Consider the following 22,197-nt stretch of genomic DNA (forward strand, 5'->3'; position numbering starts at 1 on the left):
TTTATGGTAGCAGATTTGAAATCACAAGAAGGGATTTGAACACAGAGGGAGCAGATTTGAACCCACAAGAAAGGATTTGAACATACAGGAAGGGGTTTGAACCTGCAGGATGGGATTTGAAACAATAAAACAGGGGTTTCAACACACAAGGAATGATCCAAACCCACAAGAAAGGGTTTGAATCAACAAGAAGAAGTTTGAACCTATAGAAAGGAGTTTGAACCTAAAACAAAGGGCTCTGAACCCATCTGGACACTCTCCTGAGTGCAGGAGAGAGCACTCAGACACTGTTCCTAGTTGGGTGTTGAGGTCTGGGCCAGCTTGGTGGATGGTCTGTTGGAGGCAGGGAAGGATGGAAAATGAAATTATTACTCTTTAGGTGGTCTAGGACAGTCACTGGTGTTGGCCAGGCCTTCCTGTGCCTGTCTGCCATGGCTTACCTGCTGAAGGAGCTCAAACACTTGCAGTTTTAGGGCTCAAATACCTGAAGTTTTAGGGCTCAAATACCTGAAGTTTTAAACCAGGATTGGAAGGACTTGTGTCCTGGGCTGACATGCTCAGAGTCAGCTGCAAATTTTTATCTGGTGAGGCTCTGGAGGCAAAGGGCCACCTGAGCCAGACTGGGAGTTTGTAATGCAGAAGTTATGTCAAATCCCAGCTCCCAGTGGATGCTCTGCAATTCCAGGTTTATGGGCAGGCATCTCTTGGACCTCATTCCAGACAGGTCTTTCCAAATCTCTGCAAACGTAGGAGGTGACAAATGCCACATCCTGTGGTATTTGTGGCCCTGACTCCTGTGGAGGGCCAGGCAGGATTTGTAGGGACAGAAGGGCTGACAGGCTCCTTGGAACATGTGCACAGGGAGCTGGCACATCCCTCCCCTGCAGAGCTGTCCCCTCAGCCGTGGCCAAGAGCCACCAGCAGCAGGACACGTCACTTGAAGGTGGGGTGGTAAGAAGAGAAGGGTCCCAAAAGCAGGAAATGGGTTGTGGCACTTCAGATAAGGTACAAGGACCTGGCTGGGGAGAAGTGGGTGGTGAGAGGGGGACATCCAGGAAGGAGCTGAAGGAAGCAGGGAATGGGTGCTTTGGGCTAGGGGTGAGATCCTCACTGAGTCCCAGAGTGATTTGGGGTGGAAGGAACCCTAAAGTTCGTCCAGTTCCAACCCCTGCCATGGGCAGGGACACCTTCTGCTATCCTAGATTGCTCCAAACTCCATCCATCCTGGTCCTTAACACTTCCAGGGATGGGGAATCCACAACTTCTCTGGGCAACTTCTTGGCTGACCCCTATGACACCAGTGTTTTTCTTCAATCCACAACTGCAACCTCCCCAATTCCTTCACCTCCTCAACAACTCAAACACCTGCTGTGCTCCTGTTTAAGATCCCTGGAGTGTGGGAATATCCTCCAGGTCCATCCCAACAGGCATCTCTACTACCTTTCCCAGCCAGTTCTGCAACCACCAACTCCCAGCTTGAGCTTTCCCAACCACTCTGGCCACACACCTTCCTTCTGGAGAGGAAAACTTTCCTGTTCTCCTTGCCTGGGACCCTTGCCTCACTGCACTGGTTTAAATCATCCCTCCTGGAGGCAAGATCAGAGGAGATCAGGAGAAAACAGTGAAAGCTTTTGAGGCAGCACACAATTCCAGCAGGGAAAGGCTGCAGGTTTGCACTTCAGAGAGGCGTTTGGGCAGTAAATGACAGAGGCACTGATTATTCCATGGGAGAGGGAGGAGGTGTGAGTGCAGGAGGGGAAAATCCATCCATTCATTACAGAAATCAATAGCCCCCACGTGTCATTGGAGCAGGCCTGCCCCTGGAGAAATGCAAGATGGAAGAGTCCTCCACTGCTTTGCTGAGGGGAGCAGAAACTCTGCCCAGGCTCAGCCAGGGAAAGGTGCTGAGGGAGATTATCCAGTGTTGGCTCCTGAGTCATGTCTGGATCAATGCATTCAGCAGTTTATTGGTGCTTCTGGGATAGATCTCATCCAAGCAGCTGCAACAGTCAATGTTAATGGAAACATCCTCCACACAGGGCAGGGCAGCTGCCTGGGCTGGAGCAGGTGTGTGAGAGGCATCCAAATGGGCTGGGGAAGCATTTGGAGCAGCAGGAGGTTGAAAGGACGTGTGTGAAAATGAAAGGCTTTCTTTCCTTTGGATTAAGCACTTCCAAAAGGAGCCCATCCAGCAGGGAGAGAGAGAAAAGGGCCTCCCCAACTGGAAGCTGGACTTGATGATCATTGCAGAGTCCTTGCAACTGAAATTATTCTATTCTATTCTATTCTATTCTATTCTATTCTATTCTATTCTATTCTATTCTATTCTATTCTATTCTCCCATCCCATCCCATCCCATCCCATCCCATCCCATCCCATCCCATCCCATCCCATCCCATCCCAAATTAAATCCCACCAACCACCACTTGCCGGGGGGAAGTCACTTAACCTCTCTGCCTCTATTTCTGCACCTAACTGTGCACGAACATCCCTCCCTTGGGCTGAGCTGCAGGATTCCATACCTCACCTCCCACATGCTGCTCGCTGGCAGAAAGCTCTTGTGACCTCATTTGTGTCACTTGGATAAGCTGGCTGCTGGCACGAGAGGACTCAGCTGCACCCAGAGGGTGGTGGAGCAAGGACGTGGTCAGGTGGCTCCACTTTTATGAAGCTGCAAGCAGAAAGCTCCTTTTAAATTAGTAAAAGAATAGACAAAAGATAAAAATGCTGTGGTACTGGGTAGTTCCATGCCTGGGCTGGTTCTTCTCCTGAACATGACCACTACAAGACCGTCCTCTGCAATATTGTTTAGAACCAATCTTAACTCAGAGCCACCTGTGAAATGGAACAACTGCAAGCGCTGCCACCCACAGGCTCCTGCTCAGCCTGACTTGCTGAGTTTTATTATATATATCCTTACTTAGAGCCCCCAGCAGCTGGGAGAAATCCTGCAAGCAGGCAAAGGGGCTGGCAGGCCCGTGGTTAATCACAGGGCTGGGAGGAGACTTGGAAAAGAACAGGGAGTGAAGCAGAGAAGGATGCTCAAGTGAATTTCCTGAGGGATGTTCCTGCAGGGATCAGCAGGATAAACCCATGGAAGGGTTCCTGTACCTTCCAAAAAGGCTGTGTCTCCTCTCCTGATGGCCTAAGACATCCTGGTGGCCTTTGGAAAGCCAGCTATGATGGGATGGCGAGGCTTGTCTGGGTCTCCTCCTTCCAAAGCCACAGGAGGCTGCACTGGCCCAGCAGTGAGTGAGAGTTTAGAGGTGCTGTTGTACTCACAGCCCCCTCGAGGAACAGGGAACGTGCACGCTCCAGAACCCGCCAGTGCCTTTCCTCTGGCCAGGAATAGCTGATGAGTAATACAAAGCAGCAGAGGTAATAAATATTAAAGAGCTGGAAAATGTGAAAGTGCACGGGCAGCGGAGCTGACAGGCGCTGTGGGTGTGAAGTGCAGGGATCAGGCTTTTCTCCTCATCCCTCCGAGAAAAAAAGTGTAGGAATAAGTGTTGCAATTATTTTTTGTTAATTGTGCGCTGAAAGGCATCACGGTTCCAGCGGGCTGGTGAGCTCATCCCTGGCCTCATTTCCTTTCTGTGTCCCAGCCATGGTTTTCCTGGGGTGATGTGTCTGGAGCAGTGGAGACACAGCCAGTGGGAGGAAGGAAATGCGACACCAAGGATCTGAGGGGCCTGTGTGGTGATGAGGTTTTGTTTCCCAGGAGGTTGTGTGGCTAAAAGATTGCAGATTTGGCTTAAGTAGCTCATGGTGTTTAATTTCCCCATCCCTGGAATGTCTAAGGCCAGGTTGGACAGGGCTTAGAGCAAGATGGGAGAGTGGAATGTGTCCCTGCCAGTGGCAGGGGGTGCAACAAAATGAGGCTTAAATTCCCTTAAATTCCCTTCCAACCCACACCATTCTGTGAGTCTGTAATGCTGTGGTGGGTGAATTGAAGGCAACACGTGGCAGTTTGTGAATGTCACCTGTCCTGGCTACCATGAGAGGTCACCAGAGTTGAGGAATCAACTCTCAGGTTCTGCAAACTCTGAACTCCTCCCTGCCCCTTTCAGCCCGAAGTGTGGCTGTTCCTCAGGCAGGGATGATGGTGGTGGCAGTCAGATGCCATTTCTGTGCTGGAATTTTCTTCCAGTCCCCGCTCCTCCCACCACACATGATGGTACAATGTCCATGGGCCAAAGACACTTGTCCTTTACTTTGCAAGAGCCAAAATGCCCAGGAAAACCTTTCTCCCCCTTGTTCTGGTGCCCATCAGGATCCACGCTGAGGTGCAGCTGGCTGGGGCTGACTGTGGTGGGACAACAAGGGTTAAACTCTCCTGGCAGGCTGGGAGGACACCGTGTGATTTCTCCGAGCCCGGAGAGGAAGGCAGGCCTTCGCTAATGTATGCGCAGCTTCTGTGGAACTAAAAATAGCCACGATCTGAGGCTGTTCTTCCAGGATTTCACAGGCGCTCACCCAATTTTTAGCTCCTTCTCCTCAAAGGGATGGCAAAGCCAAGGCGACAGTCGCAGCCCCCGTGCGAAGGAGCTTTGCTCCAGGGATGCCTCTGACCCCCGCGGCACAGGGGAGCCGGGGATGTGCTGCTGAACGCACAGTCCCGGCTCTCTGACGGTCCCTGGCGAGGCTGGGGTGAGCTCAGGAATGCCTGGTAGCTGCTGAACAGCATCCCGAGTTTTTTCTGGGAGCCCCGGCGCTCTGGATGCAAACGGCGGGCAGAGCGCGCTGCAGCTGGCAGCGAGCCACAGCTCTGACCCTGGCAGCTCTGCAGCAGGCAGCAGCTTCTTTGCAGCTGCACCAGCTCCTCAAGAACCAGCTCTCCTTTTCCTAAGCAGAATCCTTTCCCCCTAAACCTTTCCTGGCTGCTGTTTTTCTGGCACGCTGTTTGAAAATCCTGGAGCATCCACCTCCTCAGCTCTACAAAGCCACTCTCCTTGGGGGTTAGGAGAGGATTTGCTGCATGGAAAAGTCTTGTCTGGTGATTGCAGGTCCTGCTGAAGCATCAGTCCTCCTGATGGCTGGGGAGAGAGTAAATACTGTAAATTCAGGGAATGCTCTCCTAGAATCCCTGTCTGATCTCCCAGCCACAGAGGTGACCCTCTTGTCTTTTCCAGCAGCCAGACTGTGGGAATGGAAACGTCTCCCTCTGAGTGAGGGAACAAACTCCCAGTTTTGTTACTGTGATCCTGGCGTCCACACTGGCTTTTGAGAGTTCAGACCACAGGGAATTTGCAGTGTCTGTTCAGATCTCTGGACCCACTACCCCAAACTGTTAAACCCCTCAGGAAGTGAGAAAACCTTAGATGAGAAAACTGCAAGTGTCTCCATCTCCAAAGGACTCACTGATAGCAAAAATCATCTCTTTCCCCTCTCCTGCTCTGCATTCCCCACCAAAGGATCTCCGTGAGGAGATGAAGATGTGTCCCTGTCACTGACAGGTGTCCCAGAGCAATGTTAACTTCTCCTCCCCTGAGATACCCCATGGCTGTGGTGAAGCCAAATCAAGACCATCTGGGTTAAAACACTGTAACGTGACCCATCCTGTTCAAAGGGTGAGGTGACTATTCCCATGTGCCTCTGAGATGACATTTTGGGTGTCCTCAGCATTTGCTTGGGATTTTCTTTGGCATTTCAGGGAATTTCCCTTGCTTGGAGCCAAGACAAGTCAATCAGAACACCCCTGCTTCCTTTCAAGGCTTTCAGCTGCTCCTGCAGGACTGACTGGACTGGGACCATCTTCATTCTCACGAGGAGAGCCCTGAACCTAAACCTTATTTTCACAAACACACTTGAAGCAAAAAGTCAGTCTGAGTCCAACTTCCTGGTCCCTGTGTAAAGCTGTTTAACAGCTTTGATTTAAAACAGAAGGCTTTGCCAGAGGCGACAGCATCAAGTGTTGGAGTATCCTTAAAGCAAATAAGCATGTGCAAAATAGGGAAGGGACTGGGGTTTAAGAATTCATCACTAACTTGGAGGGGAATCCGTGATAAAAGAGAGCATTTGGCTTGGTGCTAGGACCATCCCACGTGTGATAGATGCTGTGACATGTCTCTGTAGCACCCATCGCTTGGATAGCCTCTCCAGCAGCCCCCACTCCTCCTTCATGCAGCATGGAGATGGTTTCCACATTGAAATTTAAAAAAAGGGCATTCATGCCATGGTGCTGGAGAGGTCTTGGGGTTTGTATTCCTGTTTTAGAGCTCTACGTCTTAGAAAATAATTAACAAATGAAAACACAAACGTGATTTCTAGGAGCCTGGGTCAAAACAATGGCAGCTGCTGCTACAAAGCTTTTCTCTGATTCTGTATTGATTTTCTGAGCAGAGACCTGGAAATGGGGATTTTGCAGCCTGGATATCCAGGGGAACCCCTCAGCCATGGGGATACAGCAAGGAGAGGCTGCCAGGCTGCTTCCAGAACTGGGATTATGGTGAATATGTCAATAACACATGCATGGCTATCTTTGCAAATAAAGAAACACTGGACAGGCTCTGGCTAAGCAAGGATAGTTCAGTAACAGCCAGGCTGGGGAAGGATTGACAAACCAGTGCCAAAAAGTGGGGTTGTTTAGGGCTAGCACTTGCTTATGATTTGTTTCTCTTCTTCTGGTTGTGATCTTTCGGCCTGTGAGTCAGAGAAAATTACTCTGCAGCTGAGGAAGGAGAGCAGTCACAGAAACAAATCCCAGAAACATCTCCCAGATGGAGCAACACGAGCAGCTCCTGCACCTTTGGCCTCTGGAGTTTTATCTGCAGTGATGCCCTTGCCCCACTTTCCTGCCCTGTGCAGCTGCTGGAGGTTTTGACCCCAGTGTCTGTCAGCAGGATGAAATCACACCTGCAGCACTGTCTGTGCTCTCACAATCCCAAATACCCACTTAAACCATCAGTAAAAAGGGATTTGAACCAAGACCAGGAGCGTTACCCCAGAGGAGGGGGTGTAGGTTCATGTCCCTTTCGCCTGGCACTGCCACCAAAGCAATAATTTCAGAGGAGCTGGGGACACTGCTCAGGAGCCATCAGTCACAGAGCCCTGTTTTGTGTATCAGAACCCCCAGATTATCATGAGTTAAATTGGCCTGCAAATACCAAAGCTGTTGGAATCAGATCCTAAAAATGCTATAGTGTCATGCTTTTATTTTATTTTTTTAAATTCCATTTAAAGGATGAAATTTACTCTTTCCAAGGAGGGGCTGATTTGTAAACTTTCTTCAAGTAGTGGAAGTGATCTTGGGCTGAAAGTCGTTTCACCATCCCCAGGAATGTTCAAAAACCATGTGGATGTGGCTCCTGAGGACATGGTTGGGTCATGTCCATAATGCTGGGTTGATGGTTGAACTCAAGAGGTCTTTTCCAAGCTGAATGGTTCCACAATTCTGCAGGGATTGGGGTTAAATGCTGGAACAGGTTGTCCAGAGGGGCTGTGGAATCTCCATCCTTGGAGCTTTTCAAAAACTCAACTGCACCAGACCATGACCAACCTTCCCTAACTTCAAAGTTATCCCCACTTGGATGGGAGCCTTGGTCCACAGACCTCTGAAATCTCCTTCCAGCCAAAATTCTTCTGTGATTCCACAATATGATCCTTCCCAACGTAAATTTTATAAATCAGTTGCATCTTTTGAGGTTGGTGTGTAGTAAAGCCATCTGTGCTTTAAAACAGCTTCAGACTGGCTTAGAACATGAAATTGTAACAGTTTCTCCTCTGCAGCAGAAGTCTGGGGCAATCCTTCCTTCAAACACAAATTTCAGTTGCACATTTGGCAAAAAGCGAGAGTTTGTAATACAAATTATTAATTCTTTGATGGGAACTGATAGAAACAAGTAGATAAGGCTTAGATCAGAAACTGCAAGGCAGAAGGGCTAAACCCCTCGATGAACACACTTTTTGTTGCATTTTATTCATTTTTTAGGTATAAACTGTGTAAGGAAATCCCCCAAAGATGTCAGAAAGCACCAAGAACTCCAGATGTGAAGATCAGGGCCCTGATGAAGGTCATCAAAATGATTATTTAGGTGTGTGTGTGGTTGGGATGACCTCTGAGGAGGCTGGATTAGAGTTTGTGCAGAAATAAGGATCCCTTTCTTGATTTTGAAATGAAAAGTGATCTTTCTCAGTTCAACATGGTTTTGACCCAACACAACCAGCAGCTGTGAAAATAAATTCTGCACACCCTTCAAGGCCCAGGCCAGACCAGGAACAACTCCCTAGAGACGGCTTGGATGCAGCCCCTTGTTCTGGAGGAGTTGTATGCCCTGGGAGCAGCCAGAAAAAGCTGTGGAATATCAGCACCTGGATGGGACCCTGTAATTCCTATTTTGATACTCAAGCTAGGAACAATAACAACCCATCTGTGAATCCTTATCACTGGCATGTGACATTGCAACAAAGAAAACAACAAACAAATGTTGACATTGAGCACGTTAATGGTGATGGCACCTCCAAGTTTGAGTTTGATTTTTTTAACAGGCAGCGTTTCACTTTCCTACTCCCTTGTTGCTCCAGCGCTGCGTTGGAGCAACAGGGGAGTATTCTCTCCTATTCCTTTTATATCAGTTAAAATGAAAATAATTCATTAAAATTAAAAAAGCGGGCCAAAGCCGCAGCTGGTGTAAATTGCCAGAGCCCTGTGGATGCCAGCTCGCTCCAGCTGAGATCTGCCCTCACGTAACCTCGTTGTAAGGGGATGTTCAGGCAGCCCCTGCTCCCAGCACTTACACATGCCCTCGTTTCCTCTCCTCCAAGGAGAGATTTTAATCTGGGAACACCCTCCAGTGCACGAGGCCCCTTGCAAGAAGATGAGGTGGCAGGAGGGTGTGCCCTCAGCTGAAGGATACCCCCCATTCCCATCCTCTTCCTCCAGGAGGGAGCACCAGAGAGAAGGTTGGTGCCATGGGATGGTGCCCATCCATAAAATGTGTGTTGCTGTCACTAAGGTCACAACCAGGCTCCTGTAGTGCCACAGGACATTTCTGAACATGAGCCAGCAGAGTGACAGGTGGCCAAGAAGCCCAAGGGCTTCCTGGCTGGAATATCCAGGAACAGTGTGGCCAGCAGGGCCAGGAGAATGAGTGACTGTCCACTGTTCTGGCACTGCAGGGACACCTCCAGAGTGTGGGAAATGGATTTGTAGAGACTGTGACAGCATGAATTATAACATCTGTATTGTCTCACCCTTCACATGAGACTGAAAATGGAATAAAAGTTTTTAAAATGCCTCTCAGTTGCTTCATCTATGGGTCAGAAAAGGGCTTAATCTGACAGCAGTGCTGGGGACAGCCCTGGGACCCTCATGACAAGAGGGACATTGAAGGGCTGGAGTGTGTCCAAGGTGGAGAAAAGAGTTGGGGAAGGGGCTGGAGTACCAGGAGAGGCTGAGGGAGCTGGGAAAGGGGCTCAGCCTGGAGAAAAGGAGGCTCAGGGGGGACCTTGTGGCTCTGCACAACTCCCTGACAGGAGGGGACAGCCAGGGGGGATCAGGCTCTGCTCCCAGGGAACAGGGACTGGAGGAGAGGGAACGGCCTCAGGCTGTGCCACACTGTGGCATCACCATCCCATTGTGAAACCCCCATCCCTGGAAGTGTTCAAGAAGTGTGGATATGGCATTTGTGGACATGGGTCAGTGTTGAACATGATAGGGCTGGCGTGCTGGGTGGACTTGGTCTTAGAGATATTTTCCATCCTCAGAGATTCTGTGATTCTCTGGCTGGGTCTGGCTGAGATGGAGTTTGTTTTCCCCACAGCAGCCCCCACACTGCTGTGCTTTGCATTTGGAGCTGGGAAGGTGTTGGTAACACCCCAATGTTTTGGCTACCATAGCATCAGAGCTGTCTCTCCAGCATTCCTCCCCAACAGAGGGCTGGGCACGAGCAAAATCCACTTTCCATGTACCTGTACTGACAAACCAGGTCATTTCAAGACGTGTTCATGGGCACTGCAGCTTCAGCACACCCTGTACAGGGCCAGGGGTTGGACTCAATGCTCCTTGTGGGTCCCTCCCAGCTCAGGATATTCGGTGATTCCGTGCCAAAATCTGAATACAATCATTAGAATGGTCCAGGCATATTCGGACTCTCCCAAGTCATCACAACCTGTGCAGGTTTCAGCAATCTACAAGGGCCAGGAATCATTCCCAGTGCTGAATATGGAGGAAGTTTCCTGGTTTTGGAGGATGAGAGAGCTCATTTCTTGCATCTTGGCCTGCTGGCCTCAGAAAAAGGGACCAGACTGTTACATCCTGAGATTCCTGCCCTTGGTCAGCCTGTGGCTGTGTGGGACAGGCCACCAGGACTCTCCTGCCCCCAAAGCACAGCCCAGGGCCTGTCCTGATGTGCCTTTCTGGGCTCCCAAAAGGGCTCTGACCCTTTTACACATCCTCATCTCTCAGAATCTTTTTATCCTAAAAACTACGTGTGCAATATTTGCAATAACTTCCCAATCCCTATCACCTATGTTAGACAGTGAGCTTCTGCTCTAAATCAATCCAAAACAGCACAAGATGGAAGCTAGGAAGAAGAAAGAGAAAGACTGGACATGCCCAGATTCCTCCATCTTGCCCCCATTTTAAAAACCCCAAAAAATCTATTTTTCACCCTGTGATAAATTCACTATCATTCTACTTAAACTTTCCTGGCTTGTAAATCCTCATATAAGGTTGGTAATTTTTTCCATGGGTCAAGACCAAAGGCACAGGGGTCTTGGGCTCTGTGCCAAGGTCTCTGAGCCCCTTGGCAGGGTCTCAGGTCCTCCAGGGCAGCCAGAGGAATTTCCTGGGTTCTGACACTCGTCCTCCTCCCCTCAACCAGCCCAGAGGCATCCCCCAACATTTCCTGGTGACACTGGGAGCCACCTCAGTAAATCCACCCCTGCCAAGGCCCAGGCACGACCCTGCATGGGTTGGATGGATAGATGGATGCAGCCACTCTGAGCTGAGCCTTGCCAGCTGGCCAGAGCCTGCTTCATTTCATGATACAAAACCAGAGCCTCCAGAATCCATCCCCTGCCATCCCCATGGAGCAGCTTTTTCCACAGAGCTCAGGGTGGGCTGTGTTTTTTACAGCAGGAACATCCTCTTCTCCCTGCTGGTGGGCTCCTGCAGCTCTTTCCAAAGGTTATTTGACCACATTGGGTGGATTTGGCTCCTTAAAAAGGGACTTTGGAGCAGGGACAGCAGTGACTTTGACCCCAGCAGCTCGTGTGCTGCTGTGACATACGTAGTAAATAAGAGTGAGGGTAATTATACCAACAGGAATTCTGGGAGCCCTGCCAGGAGGGAGGGGACAACCAATCCTTTGTGTACTATAAAAAAAAAGTTAAAAATTAAAAATTAAAAATAAAAACCATCACCCCAATCCCCCTCCCAACCCCAAATTAGTTCTATCTCTTGAAGCCGTGATGAGACTTAGAACTAAAAATACACACAAATACACACACTCTTATATAAAAATAGCCAGCATTCAAAACAAAAAAAAAAACCCCAAAGTTAGGCTCCTGTATCCAAAATTAAGCTCTTAAATAAATAAATTAGCCTGATTTTCAAAAGCATGGAGCAGTGAATGGTTTTTACTGACATAAGAGGAAGCATCATGTTGCTAAAGATTGAAGATCAGGCTGAATATGGATTTTAAAGTCTAATTATAGAAGCCAGTTTGCCACCAGCTTGACCGGGAACAATGAATTTCAGGTGAAATGACATTGATTTTTTTTTTTTTTCTTAATTCTTCTTAAGTTGTCTACACTTAACCAATGTTAGGAAAGGTTTGAAAGACCCTCAAAAGGTAAATAAAATAACACAAGGAAACAGATGACCTGGAATAAAACTGTCTACACCAGTTCTGTACACTGGTGTTTGGAAATAGGGTTAAGAATTATCAGTGTTGGAGCTGGCTGAAATTCTATGTTGATTAATTAAGTAGAAATTAAGTAGGTATTTATTACTTGCTGAAAGCCCACAAGGTGGAAATATTACTTTATTACTTTTATCACAATCCACTGGCATCAAGAAGGATTTGGATCTTAGTCATTCCCTTCCTCCCTTTGCCAGATTTGGGTCTGAAGGGTGCTGAAGACACAGCACCATATATTTTCATGGGCCAAAGAGAAAGAAAAATGAAGTTAATTTACTTTCAGCTGCACATGGTCCTCAGAGTTGCTTTGCTCACTCTGGCCAACATTTGCCAAGGGGTTCCTGAGGTCACAGTCCCATGGGATAGGGACAGTTTTGTCCTTTGGCAGGGCTGGGATTTATGCTGTGAAAGATTTATGTCCACCCTGAATGGAGGAGCATCAGCTGGTAGGGCTGTGCTCCACTGGTATGGTGTTTACAGGCAGGGGACAGCACTAAAATCTCTGGGGTTTGATGCCAAAAAAACTTTGGGAGCATTTTTTTTGTGTTCTCTGGCTCAGTTTCCCCATCCATGGAAGAGGCACAACACAAGTGACCTTTGCCAAAGGCTGTGGGCTCTGCAGTCAGGGAGAGCTTGGTGTTGGTGCCACTGCCACTGATTGAGACAGGATCAGGACACTGTGTCAAAACCATGAATTTGAATATTTTTTCCATGCATTCTGCCTCCATGGATTGGTGTCATCCTCTTTCTGTGGCCAGTAAGAAAAACCTATGCTTAAACTGTGGATGGTGGTGAATCCCTGGAGATTCACCCTAACCCCAGAGATCCAGGAGAAATCTTTGCAGGACATTGTGTCCCTTCTGACAATTTCTCCCTGATCTCTTTGAGTGCCCCAATGTCATTGTTGCAGCTTGGCTCAGCCAACCTGGAGGGCTGGGAAAAGTAAAGATGGTCTTAAAAATAACCCAAAAGTGGAGACAGCTGTTGGGAACAGCAGTGTGGAAGAGCAGAGATGTAGAAAATGTGAACTGTGGGAAGGCACTGCAAGAATTTTTTTTCTGGAGAAAAGGAGGTTCAGGGGGGACCTTCTTGCCCTCCTGAGAGGAGGGGGCAGCTGAGGGGGGTTTGGGCTCTGCTGCCAGGGAACAAGGGACAGGATGAGAGGAAACAGCCTCAAGATGCAGCAGGGAAGGTTCGGGTTGGGCATCAGGAAGAATTCCTTCAAGGAAAGGGTTATCAGGCATTGGAAGTGGCTGACCAGGGAGGTGGTGGAGTCATCATCTCTGGAGGGACTTAAAAGCCGTGTGGATGTGGCACTTAGGGACACAGGTTAGTGGTGGCCTTGGCACTGCTGGGGTAATGGTTGAACTCAATGATCTCAGGGGTATTTTCAAACCTTAATAATTCTATGATTCTATGGAACTGTGATTTTTTTTTAAAACCTGGAGAAATGAAAGGTTTACATGGCAACTATGTGCAAACAGGTAAAAGAATGCTGCGGGGTGAAAACCAGCAAATTCTTCTTGTCTGTGGCTGAGGTGATGAGAAATGAGTGGCTTAACCTTCCAAAGAGGAGTTTAGGTTTTGTGTACCAGCAGGAATGGGGGCAGACCATGCAGGAGACCATCCAGGACTACAGGGCAGATTTGGTGGAACTTGGCAGAGGTGATGGTGCTTTTGCCCGTGGGCAGCACCTTATGGGCAGCACCACTTGACTTTTGCTGGCCCTGTGCCACTGACATTATAAAAACCATTGCATTCTCCTTTTCTCTGCTTTCTCCTTGAGCCATGACACTCTCCCTGACTTTGCCTTTCCAGCCAAACTGCATTTATTTAACTCCTGGCTGAAGGGAAGGCAGGATGCCTGTGTCATGCTGCAGCTCCTGGGGCTGGGGTCTTCCGCGGGAATGCCAAGTGCAGGTGGTGGATTTGGTGTTGGGAGAGCAGGTGCTCCATGGCCATTTCCGTCCCACTCGGGGTCTGCTGTGGATGTCACACCAGTGTCACCAGTGTCGTAGGACTGGCGTAGCATTTTCTCGAGTGTCGAGCCCCATCTGGTGGCTTTCCTGCGTCATTTTTTTGGTGTCCTTGCGGTCCTTCTTTCGGGATTTTTCGCCTCCTGTGCCGGTCAGGAAGGACAAGATGCTGGATAAAGGACAGGGTTCGCAGAGCTGCCTCTGCTTCTCTCCCAGCTCCCCGTCCCTGGGTGCCATTCGGAGATCCGGAGGCTCTCCAGGCTCACGTCCTTCCCTCCTGCTCTCCCCGGCTGTGCAGTCTCGCCCGAGTGGCAGGGGATGATCTAATCGTTTTGGCCAAACCCCAGCTTGTGCCGTGAGCCCCTCCCAGAGCCTCCAGAAGGCGTTTCATCCCTCTGCCGTGCTGGCAGCGGAGCTGGGACAGATGAACAGTCCCGGGAGGGGACATTTCCGACGACTGACTGGCTCAGATGACCAGCTTTAGGGTCGGCATTAGGTGAATGGTTCCCATCCCAAACGAGGTTACAGCCACCGCTCAGGATGAGAAGAAGACACAATGTTGGATTGTCAGTCCCTGGAAGTGTCCAAGGCTGGGCTGGACAGGGCTTGGAGCGACCTGGGGGAGTGGAAGGTGCCCCTGCCCATGGCAGGGGGCTGGAACAAGATGATTTTAAGGTCCCTTCCAACCCCAACCATTCTGTGATATCAACAGGCATTAGAAAGGACTCTGTTAGGGTTTTTTTCTTAAATGCCATGAGTCCTGAGACAGAGGCAATGGTAGAGCTGTGCCTGTCCATGCATGAGACACCTCCTTGTACTCCAACATGGCCCAAACGGTCAAAGCTGACCAGGGACAAACTGTGGCCTTTCACATCTGTGGGTCACACACTTGCTGCAGGTGAAGGTGGTGTCTCGTTGCTCCACCTATGATGAAACAAGGTCAAATCATAGAGTCACAGAACATCCTGAGCTGGAAGAGACCCACAAGGATTGTCAGATTCCAATTCCTGGACAACTTCAAGAATCCCACAATGAGCCTGAGAGAGTAGTGCAAACATTTCTTGAGCTCAGGGGTCTGTGAGAGAAGCTCCTTACCAGAGTGCTGAGGGGGTTTAGAGGGTCTGTCAAGCCACTTCCAAGCTTTAGGACCAGTATTTTTCATGTGGGTTCTCTTTTTGTGATGAAAATTAGGCGAGGAGATTGGTTTTTTGTGTTTCAAAAGCATTTCCTACTCCCAGGATACACGTTTGGGTGGTCCCAGTTAAAGTTTTCCCACCCTTGCAACACCAAATGCACTTCATTATACAGTCTTGTTCTCAGGGTGGCAGCCAGGGTAAGACTGGGCTCGATGATCTTGGAGGTCTTTTCCAACATTAATGATTAGTCAGATTCTAAAAGTCCTCCCCAGACCTCCCTCCAGGAGGGAGCGTGTGGTATTTGCTGGGTTCCCAGGATCAAGGAGGAATTGATGAATCTGACTCCATGTTCTTAGAACCCTAATTTATTATTTTATGGTATTGTATTATATTATATTAAAGAATGCAATACTAAAACTATACTAAAGGAAAGGGAAAGGGTACACACAGAAGGTTTAACAAGATGCTAATTAAAACTCTTGACTGACTCCTCAGAGTCCCGACACAGCTGGACCGTGGTCGGTCATTAAATAAAAACAATTCACATCTTGGATAAACAATCTACAAACCACATTCCAAAGCAGCAAAACACAGGAGAAGCAAATGAGGTAATATTAATTTTCTTTTCTCTGAGGCTTCTCAGCTTCCCAGGAGAAGAATCCTGGGCAAAGGGATTTCTCAGAAAATATGACAGTGACAGGAGCTGAAGAACCGTGCAAACCCCAATGTCTCCCCAGACCCCCACTGCCCCACAAACAGATTTTGCTGCAACTCCAGCATCTCACACCCAGCTTTTCCCTCCTGTTCCCTGCAGGTATATCCGGACCATGTACCTGGGGATCCAGAGCCAGAGACGGAAGGAACACCAGCGGCGTTTCTACTGGGCTATGATGTACGAATATGCAGACGTGAACATGCTGCGCCTCCTGGAAACGTTCCTCGAGAGCGCCCCTCAACTGGTGCTACAGCTCTGCATAATGATCCAAAAGAACCGTGCAGAAACATTACCATGTAAGTGGCCCCCCTTCTCCCCCACCTTCCCAGCCTCTCTCCTCTGCTCCCAGTGCCCAGCAGCTGATGGATGTGCTGCTCACTTCCCACCCTGGCTGGGGGCTGCTTCTTTGGGACAAATCTCTGCTGCGTTCGCTGGGTAAAGTTTCTGCTTGTTCCTCTGAGAGAAAAAAAAAGTCAGTGTCAAGGAAAAGATGGGATTCAGCTCTTCCACACCCAGTCCAGGCTACAGGAATGACGGTGGTGTCAGGAGGAGGCAAGCAGGCTCTGCTGCTGTGGCACCACTCGCTTGTCGCTTGGCATTGGGGAAATGTGACCATTCCCTGCCTCAGTTTCCCTCCTTACATAAGTAGGGTGATAAAACTGGCCAGATTTGAGTTTGTGTTGTGAGGACAAATGGCTCAATGCCTATGTGATGCTCTGATGGAGTTAAGGGTAAAAAAAGGGGGTTTTTAACAGCTAAATGCTGTAGGGCCTTTTCTGAGGAGTGCCAAGGAGTTAAGGTGTTGTCATTGGTACCATGGTTCTCACCAAGCCCAGGAAAAGAGATGGGGAAGGCACTGGAGGGGATTGTGTAGGGACAGGCATGTAGTGGAGGTTTAATTGGAAAGGCAATTAAATGATGAGACGAGGCTTGGAAGCCACCACAGGGAATATTTTGCCAATTCTGGTGTCCACCACAGTGTCCACCACTGTGATAAGCTGAGCATGGGGCATCTGACCCAGCAGAGGGACATGGCCCTGTCCCAGCCCTGGCATGAGCAGCTTTCCCAGCCCATGGCCATGCTGACAGCCTGGGAGTGACCAGCCCGAGGGACAACCATCCTTTCCAAGGACCAACAGTGGAGTTGCTTGGTTATTCAGCCCCTGTTCAGTTCGTGCACCACGGGTGACACTCAGCTTCCCAAAGACAGCCTGGATGGGGCCTGTCATTTCTGAGGAGTTTTTGGAGCTGAGGTGGGAACTGAAATTGGAATTTGCTTTGGGGTTAAGTTTTGCTGGTTTTGCCAAGGTCACCACTATCTACGGCATCAAGGAAGGCCAGCCACTCTCCCTTTCCTCTGTATTTCCAGCATGTCCATCACAGTTGTTTATAGAAGCTTCCCTCCTGCTATTTATGCAGTCTTTTCTTGAAACCTCTCATCACGAGCTCTCCGGGCCTCCAAAGTGCTGACATGATGAATATGCCTTTCTACAACTCCTGCTAGAATGGCTCACATTTGCCAGCCCCCTTTTCCTGCTGCTTCCAACGTTATTAACCCGACTGAAAATGCAGAAATCACAGCCCAGGAGGTTTGCCAGGGCATTCTGCAGATTGCTGGACTCGCCACAGAAAGCGCCGGGTGAAGTTTGTTGGCCTCTGCTGTGCAGCGAGTCAGACAACGCGGGAGAATAATCCCTCCAGGCTTTCAAATCCGTGGCTCTTCCACTTTGCCACTTCCAGGCACGGCTGCCTAATCCACTGAAAGAGCTGCATCATTTTTTTCCAGCATCCCCCTCCCCTCCCTTCCTGGGCTTTGCAGTTCCTCCGCTCCTCCAGCGCGCCGAGCCGGCTGCGCTCTCTTCCAAGGCAGCGCTCTCTTCCAAGGCAGCGCTCTCTTCCAAGGCAGCGCTCTCTTCCAAGGCAGCGCACGTCCCCGCCTGCCTCCCCGAGCCCTGGAGGGCTCTTTGCTCGCCACGCTCCAGCAGCCGAGCCCGCCGGGTCCCCAGTGCATCCTCTCCCTGCCTCCCTCCCCGCCCGTGCCAGGGATGCGGGCGCTGATGGATGAGAGCAGCGGAGCTTGTTCAGTGCTCCCTGACTCCTCCGGTGCAAGGTTTCCTAGAGCTCCTCCACGCCCCTTCAGTGCTTCTCTCTTCCACCTCTTCTTCCTCCTCTTCCTCCTCCTCGTGGCCAGTCCATAATTATATAAAAGCAAATTAAATGCTGAGAGGAGCCGCTGTGAAAGGGAGCATCGAAGATTTTCACTTAAAGCAGGCGAGAAGCAAAGGGAGATGGATACTGTTAGGAAGGCAGTGTGTTTAAAAATCAAATTGAGTCTCTCTTGGCTCATCGAGTCTGTGGGAGCGTGGCTCGTCACAGGAAGGGGCCAGTTCTGCCTTTAAACAGGGACAGCATCAGCTGCATCCCTGAGGAATGCACACTGAAAAAACAGCCCAGGGAAGGGCTTAAAAGCCCAGGTATGGACCCTGCTGATGTGTCCAGACTCCAGCTGCTTCCATACACCCCCCACAGACTCCTATGGATTCATTTAGTGCCAGACAAGGTCAGTGCACCATTTCCTGTGGCATACATCCCTCCTCCAAGCCCCAGCCCTCCCTGCTCTTTGGATTGTAATGCAAAGCCCAGGCTCCAGTTCTCCCCAAACAGGTCAACTTCTATTTAAGGAGCTTTAGAAAGGGAGTTATTGGAATGGCTGTCAGGAAGTTTTGCTTCTGTCTCCTAATTCCTGTCTAAAGAGAGCTGTTGAGGAAAGAAGAATGAACACATTGGGGGTCTTTACTCACATCCAGAGCATCTCCTCCAAAGCATTTCTGCCACACGGCCTGGTGGTAGAAAGGGCTGATCTTGGAAGGATGAGTAGGAAGTGATACAACCAGGATAATTTCCTGGGTTTCAATCTCTTGGGTGGGTCAAAGAAAGAAAGAAAAACCTCATCATGCCTTGCAAGAACTATTTGACCATGAGTGGTATCTGTGTGAGAGGATTGGGTGGGACCTGTGTGTATTGTTCCTTCAGCACTCAAAAAACGGAGGAGTTTCACCCTAAAGTGAGAATGTCTAGCAGCAGAAGTGCTGGAGCTGGAATTTAAGGTCAAGACCCAGCCTCAGTAAAGCTTGGGACAAGACTCAAGCTGAGATTTCATGAGAGTCAGGATTCATTGCTTCATCATATCCCCAGCACAAGGCAGAGCTTATCTGCCCTTGTCTGAGGAACAACAGAAAAGAGCACAGAGAGAAAAGAGGTGAGAACTCTGTGAACTCCATCACGTGGGCAGTGCTAGGTGAATGTTGAGAGCCTGAGCTGGAATTCTTTTATTGATGGAGGAAATGGAACAACACCAGCTCTTGAATCTCCATGTGGAAGGAGCTGGTGTTGGTAGGCAGCCCCTCTGTGGAGGATTTATCTGCTACAAACACAGCTGGGTGGGCCCAAAACAGAGTCAAGAGAAGGTGAGGGAAAAAGGATGGATCCAACACGTGGAACAGCTCATGCCCAAAGCAGCTGGAGATGGGATGAGATGCTCAACCAGCAGCAGCACCTTTCTCCAGGGAATCTGATGTATTTATACCTATCATTGGGGTTAGGCTGAAGGAGGAGAAGGGATGCTGGAGAGGATGCAGCGTTGTGCCTCAGTCACCCTAACTGTGTCTGAGGTTTAGGAGAGGATAAAAGGGTGTCCATCCCTCAGACTCCTGGGCAACAGTGGCCAGAGGACTTCCCATGATTTAAATCACCTATTTGCAGGGGAAAACGTAGCATTAACAACAGAAAAAGCTCAGCGACCCAGATCCTCATTCCATAATCACTCCCAGCAGATAATCCACCTCCCTTCTTGCAGAACAAACCATCCTTAACCCCCTTCACCCCACAGAGGTGCCGCTTCCTCCACGCCAAGTGGGAAGGAGCAGATCAAACCAGCTTAAAGGAGACACCCAACCTCCAGGCAGACAGGGAGGTGATAGGGATTCCAGTTTTTCTGGCATAAATCTCCTCTTAAAGAGGTTTGTTTCCACTTAATTTATTTTTTTTTTAACGTGGTTTCTTTAAAGCTTAATGAGATTTAGCTGAAGAACCAACGTCCTTCCACTCATGTCACGAGTTCTTTACACAAAGATTTCTGCCTGTATGAGGCTGCAGTTTTCAGCACAGGGTCTCTCCCTCCAAAAAAAGCCACATCTCTCCACAAATGCTGTGTCCATCTCCTTGATAACCCCTCAGTTGATCTGAGAGAGATTAACAGCATAAGCCTTCCTTCTGCAAAGTCCTGCTGGAGTCTCTGGGATTTTGGGAGGTGTTTGTCTCCACAGCCCTCAAAAGTAGGCTGAAGCTGCTCATGTATTTAAGGAAAAGCAACATTAACTTAGGGGTTTGGGGAGGTCATTTTATTTAAGCAGAGTGATACAAATTAGGCATTAAAATGGATTTCAGACATCTCAGCTACAGATGGGTGCTGGCTGCAGAGTTATGCTGGTGGAGTTTGCAAATCAACTTGTTCTTCCCAAAGTGAAGTCCTATTTTTTTTTATCATATTCTCCCTCATCTGTGCCATGTCTGGAGACCATTTGAAATCATTTATGATTCCTTTTTTCAGGGGCAAACTAAAGATGATTTTCCCTGTCACTTAGTTTAAGACTCAGCTGGTCAACTGGGTTAGAAAAGGACCTTTAGCCTGCAGGTGTTCAAAAAATGTGAGTTTCAAGTGACATCAACATAGACCTGAACATAATTCAGGGGACTAAAATCGCCAGGTCTCCAGTGAAAGTGAAAAAAAGACACATGAGATTTGAAATTTCATCCTTTTCACCACCCAAAGAAGCATTCAAAGTTAGTGCAAGACCCTTCATGCTGGCCTGGGCCAAACAAGTGTGTCCAACCATGTTCAAACAGGAATCCAAACCTCCAAACCCAATCTCTGTGACCTCACAAAACAAAATTGTCCCCATTTGTGCAGAGTCCCAGCCCCTCATAAATAAACCAGGGTTTGCTCTACACAGACACCAGATCCCATGGGGATCAATGCAAAATTCAATATTGCATCTGCAGATTCAGTGGGGGAAAGTTCTATTTCTTCAAAGCATAAATCCTCTTCCTGACTGGTCCATTTTTCCTGAGATCCACCAAGAGAGCTTCACTATATGACTAAATTCTTTGCCTTATAAAGTCCTCCTCAGAAACAGGAGATGGAGTGGGGACAGGATCTACCAGAGCCACACTTTGGGCTTTGGCTCAGGTTCTGAGACAGATCATGAGGAAAAAGAGATGCTACAACTTGGCCCAAAGGCAGATTTTCTTTTTTCCTTTTTTCTCATATCATTCCTTGTGGATCAAAAGTGGGAGACGTCCATCACCCAGGCCTGGTTTCCTGTGACAGAAAAGGCACAAGCAGAAAAGCAGCTGCACATTGCCACGTGGGAAAAGGACCCCACCAGTCCCTTGCTGGGCAGGGAGGATCTGGGATGATCTGCCCTGAAAATCTGTCCTGACTCCACCACAGTTTCCCTTTAAATGTTCCTCAGCAGCCCAAGGAGGCCCAGATAGCTCTGAACTCATAAGCAGCTCGCCTGGGAGGCCACTCATATGACTCCAGTGCTCTGCCAGACTGGGGCATATGGCTCTGTTCCTGCCTTCCCCTCCTTCCCACCAAAGCCGGATGACAGGGAGCAATTTGGTGCCCTGCTGGAAAGGAGCCTCTGGTGCCTGGCCAATTCCCAGCAGCATCAAAAAGCCATCTCCACAGTTGGCAGTGGCACTGAGGACGCCTTGCTCTGGCATGCTGAGAGCAGGCCAAGCCTGAGGCACGCTGGCATGGGACAGCTTGTCCCATCATCACCGTATTGTCCCGGTGCCGTGGGATCCAGGAGCCTTCGGAGCCAGGGACAGCTATTTTTTCTTTTTCCAATGGGGTTTGGAGCCAGCCCAAAGAGAGACATCATCCCTTCGCCCATCCCCACCTGCAGCTTCTCTGTCCACCACCCTGCCATGTCTCTGGCTCTTATTTTTGGAGTGCTGATAAAACCCCGTCTGTTCCGTACCACGTGTCGCCGTCACACACAGGACACGGCACAGCCAGGAAAGATGAGTCACCATTCACGGGACAGAGCTGGCAGGGGGCCAGTGCTGCCAATTTTAGGCTTTGTCAGACTGTGGTAATCACTGGGAAGGGGTTACATCATCAGAGCACTACAACAGCATTAGCTCATGCTGTTCCCAGGAGCTGGGGGCCAGCCAGGAAACTGAGGCATGGAGAGAAGTTTGGGTACTTGTCAAGCAGATTCCAGGCAGGAAATTCAGACTTTTTTGGGTAACTCCATGCTGCAGGCTTTCTGGAGATATGCCTCTCATGGGAAGTTTGGGATAAGAGCATAGAAAAAGCTGCTGTTGGTTCATGAAATACAATTCTTTTTAGCTTCAGGTTGCTCTGGTGTGGGATTCTTGTCAGGCATCTAGGAGAGCATGGATAAACAGGGAGCACATAGGCTCTGGGAGCT

The 22,197-nt window shown here is 49.3% G+C and overlaps 1 protein-coding gene across 1 annotated transcript in view; it reads left to right on the forward strand.

Annotated features, from left to right (window-relative positions):
• Positions 1-22,197, forward strand: part of XKR6 (XK related 6) — a 173,495-nt gene that overhangs the window by 137,432 nt on the left and 13,866 nt on the right. The window contains exon 2 of the mRNA XM_030236345.2: positions 15,791-15,987. Within this exon, the coding sequence (XP_030092205.2) occupies positions 15,791-15,987 (197 nt within the window). The remainder of the gene's footprint in view (positions 1-15,790; positions 15,988-22,197) is intronic.

This window comes from Serinus canaria, chromosome 3, assembly GCF_022539315.1.
Source record: "Serinus canaria isolate serCan28SL12 chromosome 3, serCan2020, whole genome shotgun sequence".
In the NCBI taxonomy this organism is placed as follows: Eukaryota; Metazoa; Chordata; class Aves; order Passeriformes; family Fringillidae; genus Serinus; species Serinus canaria.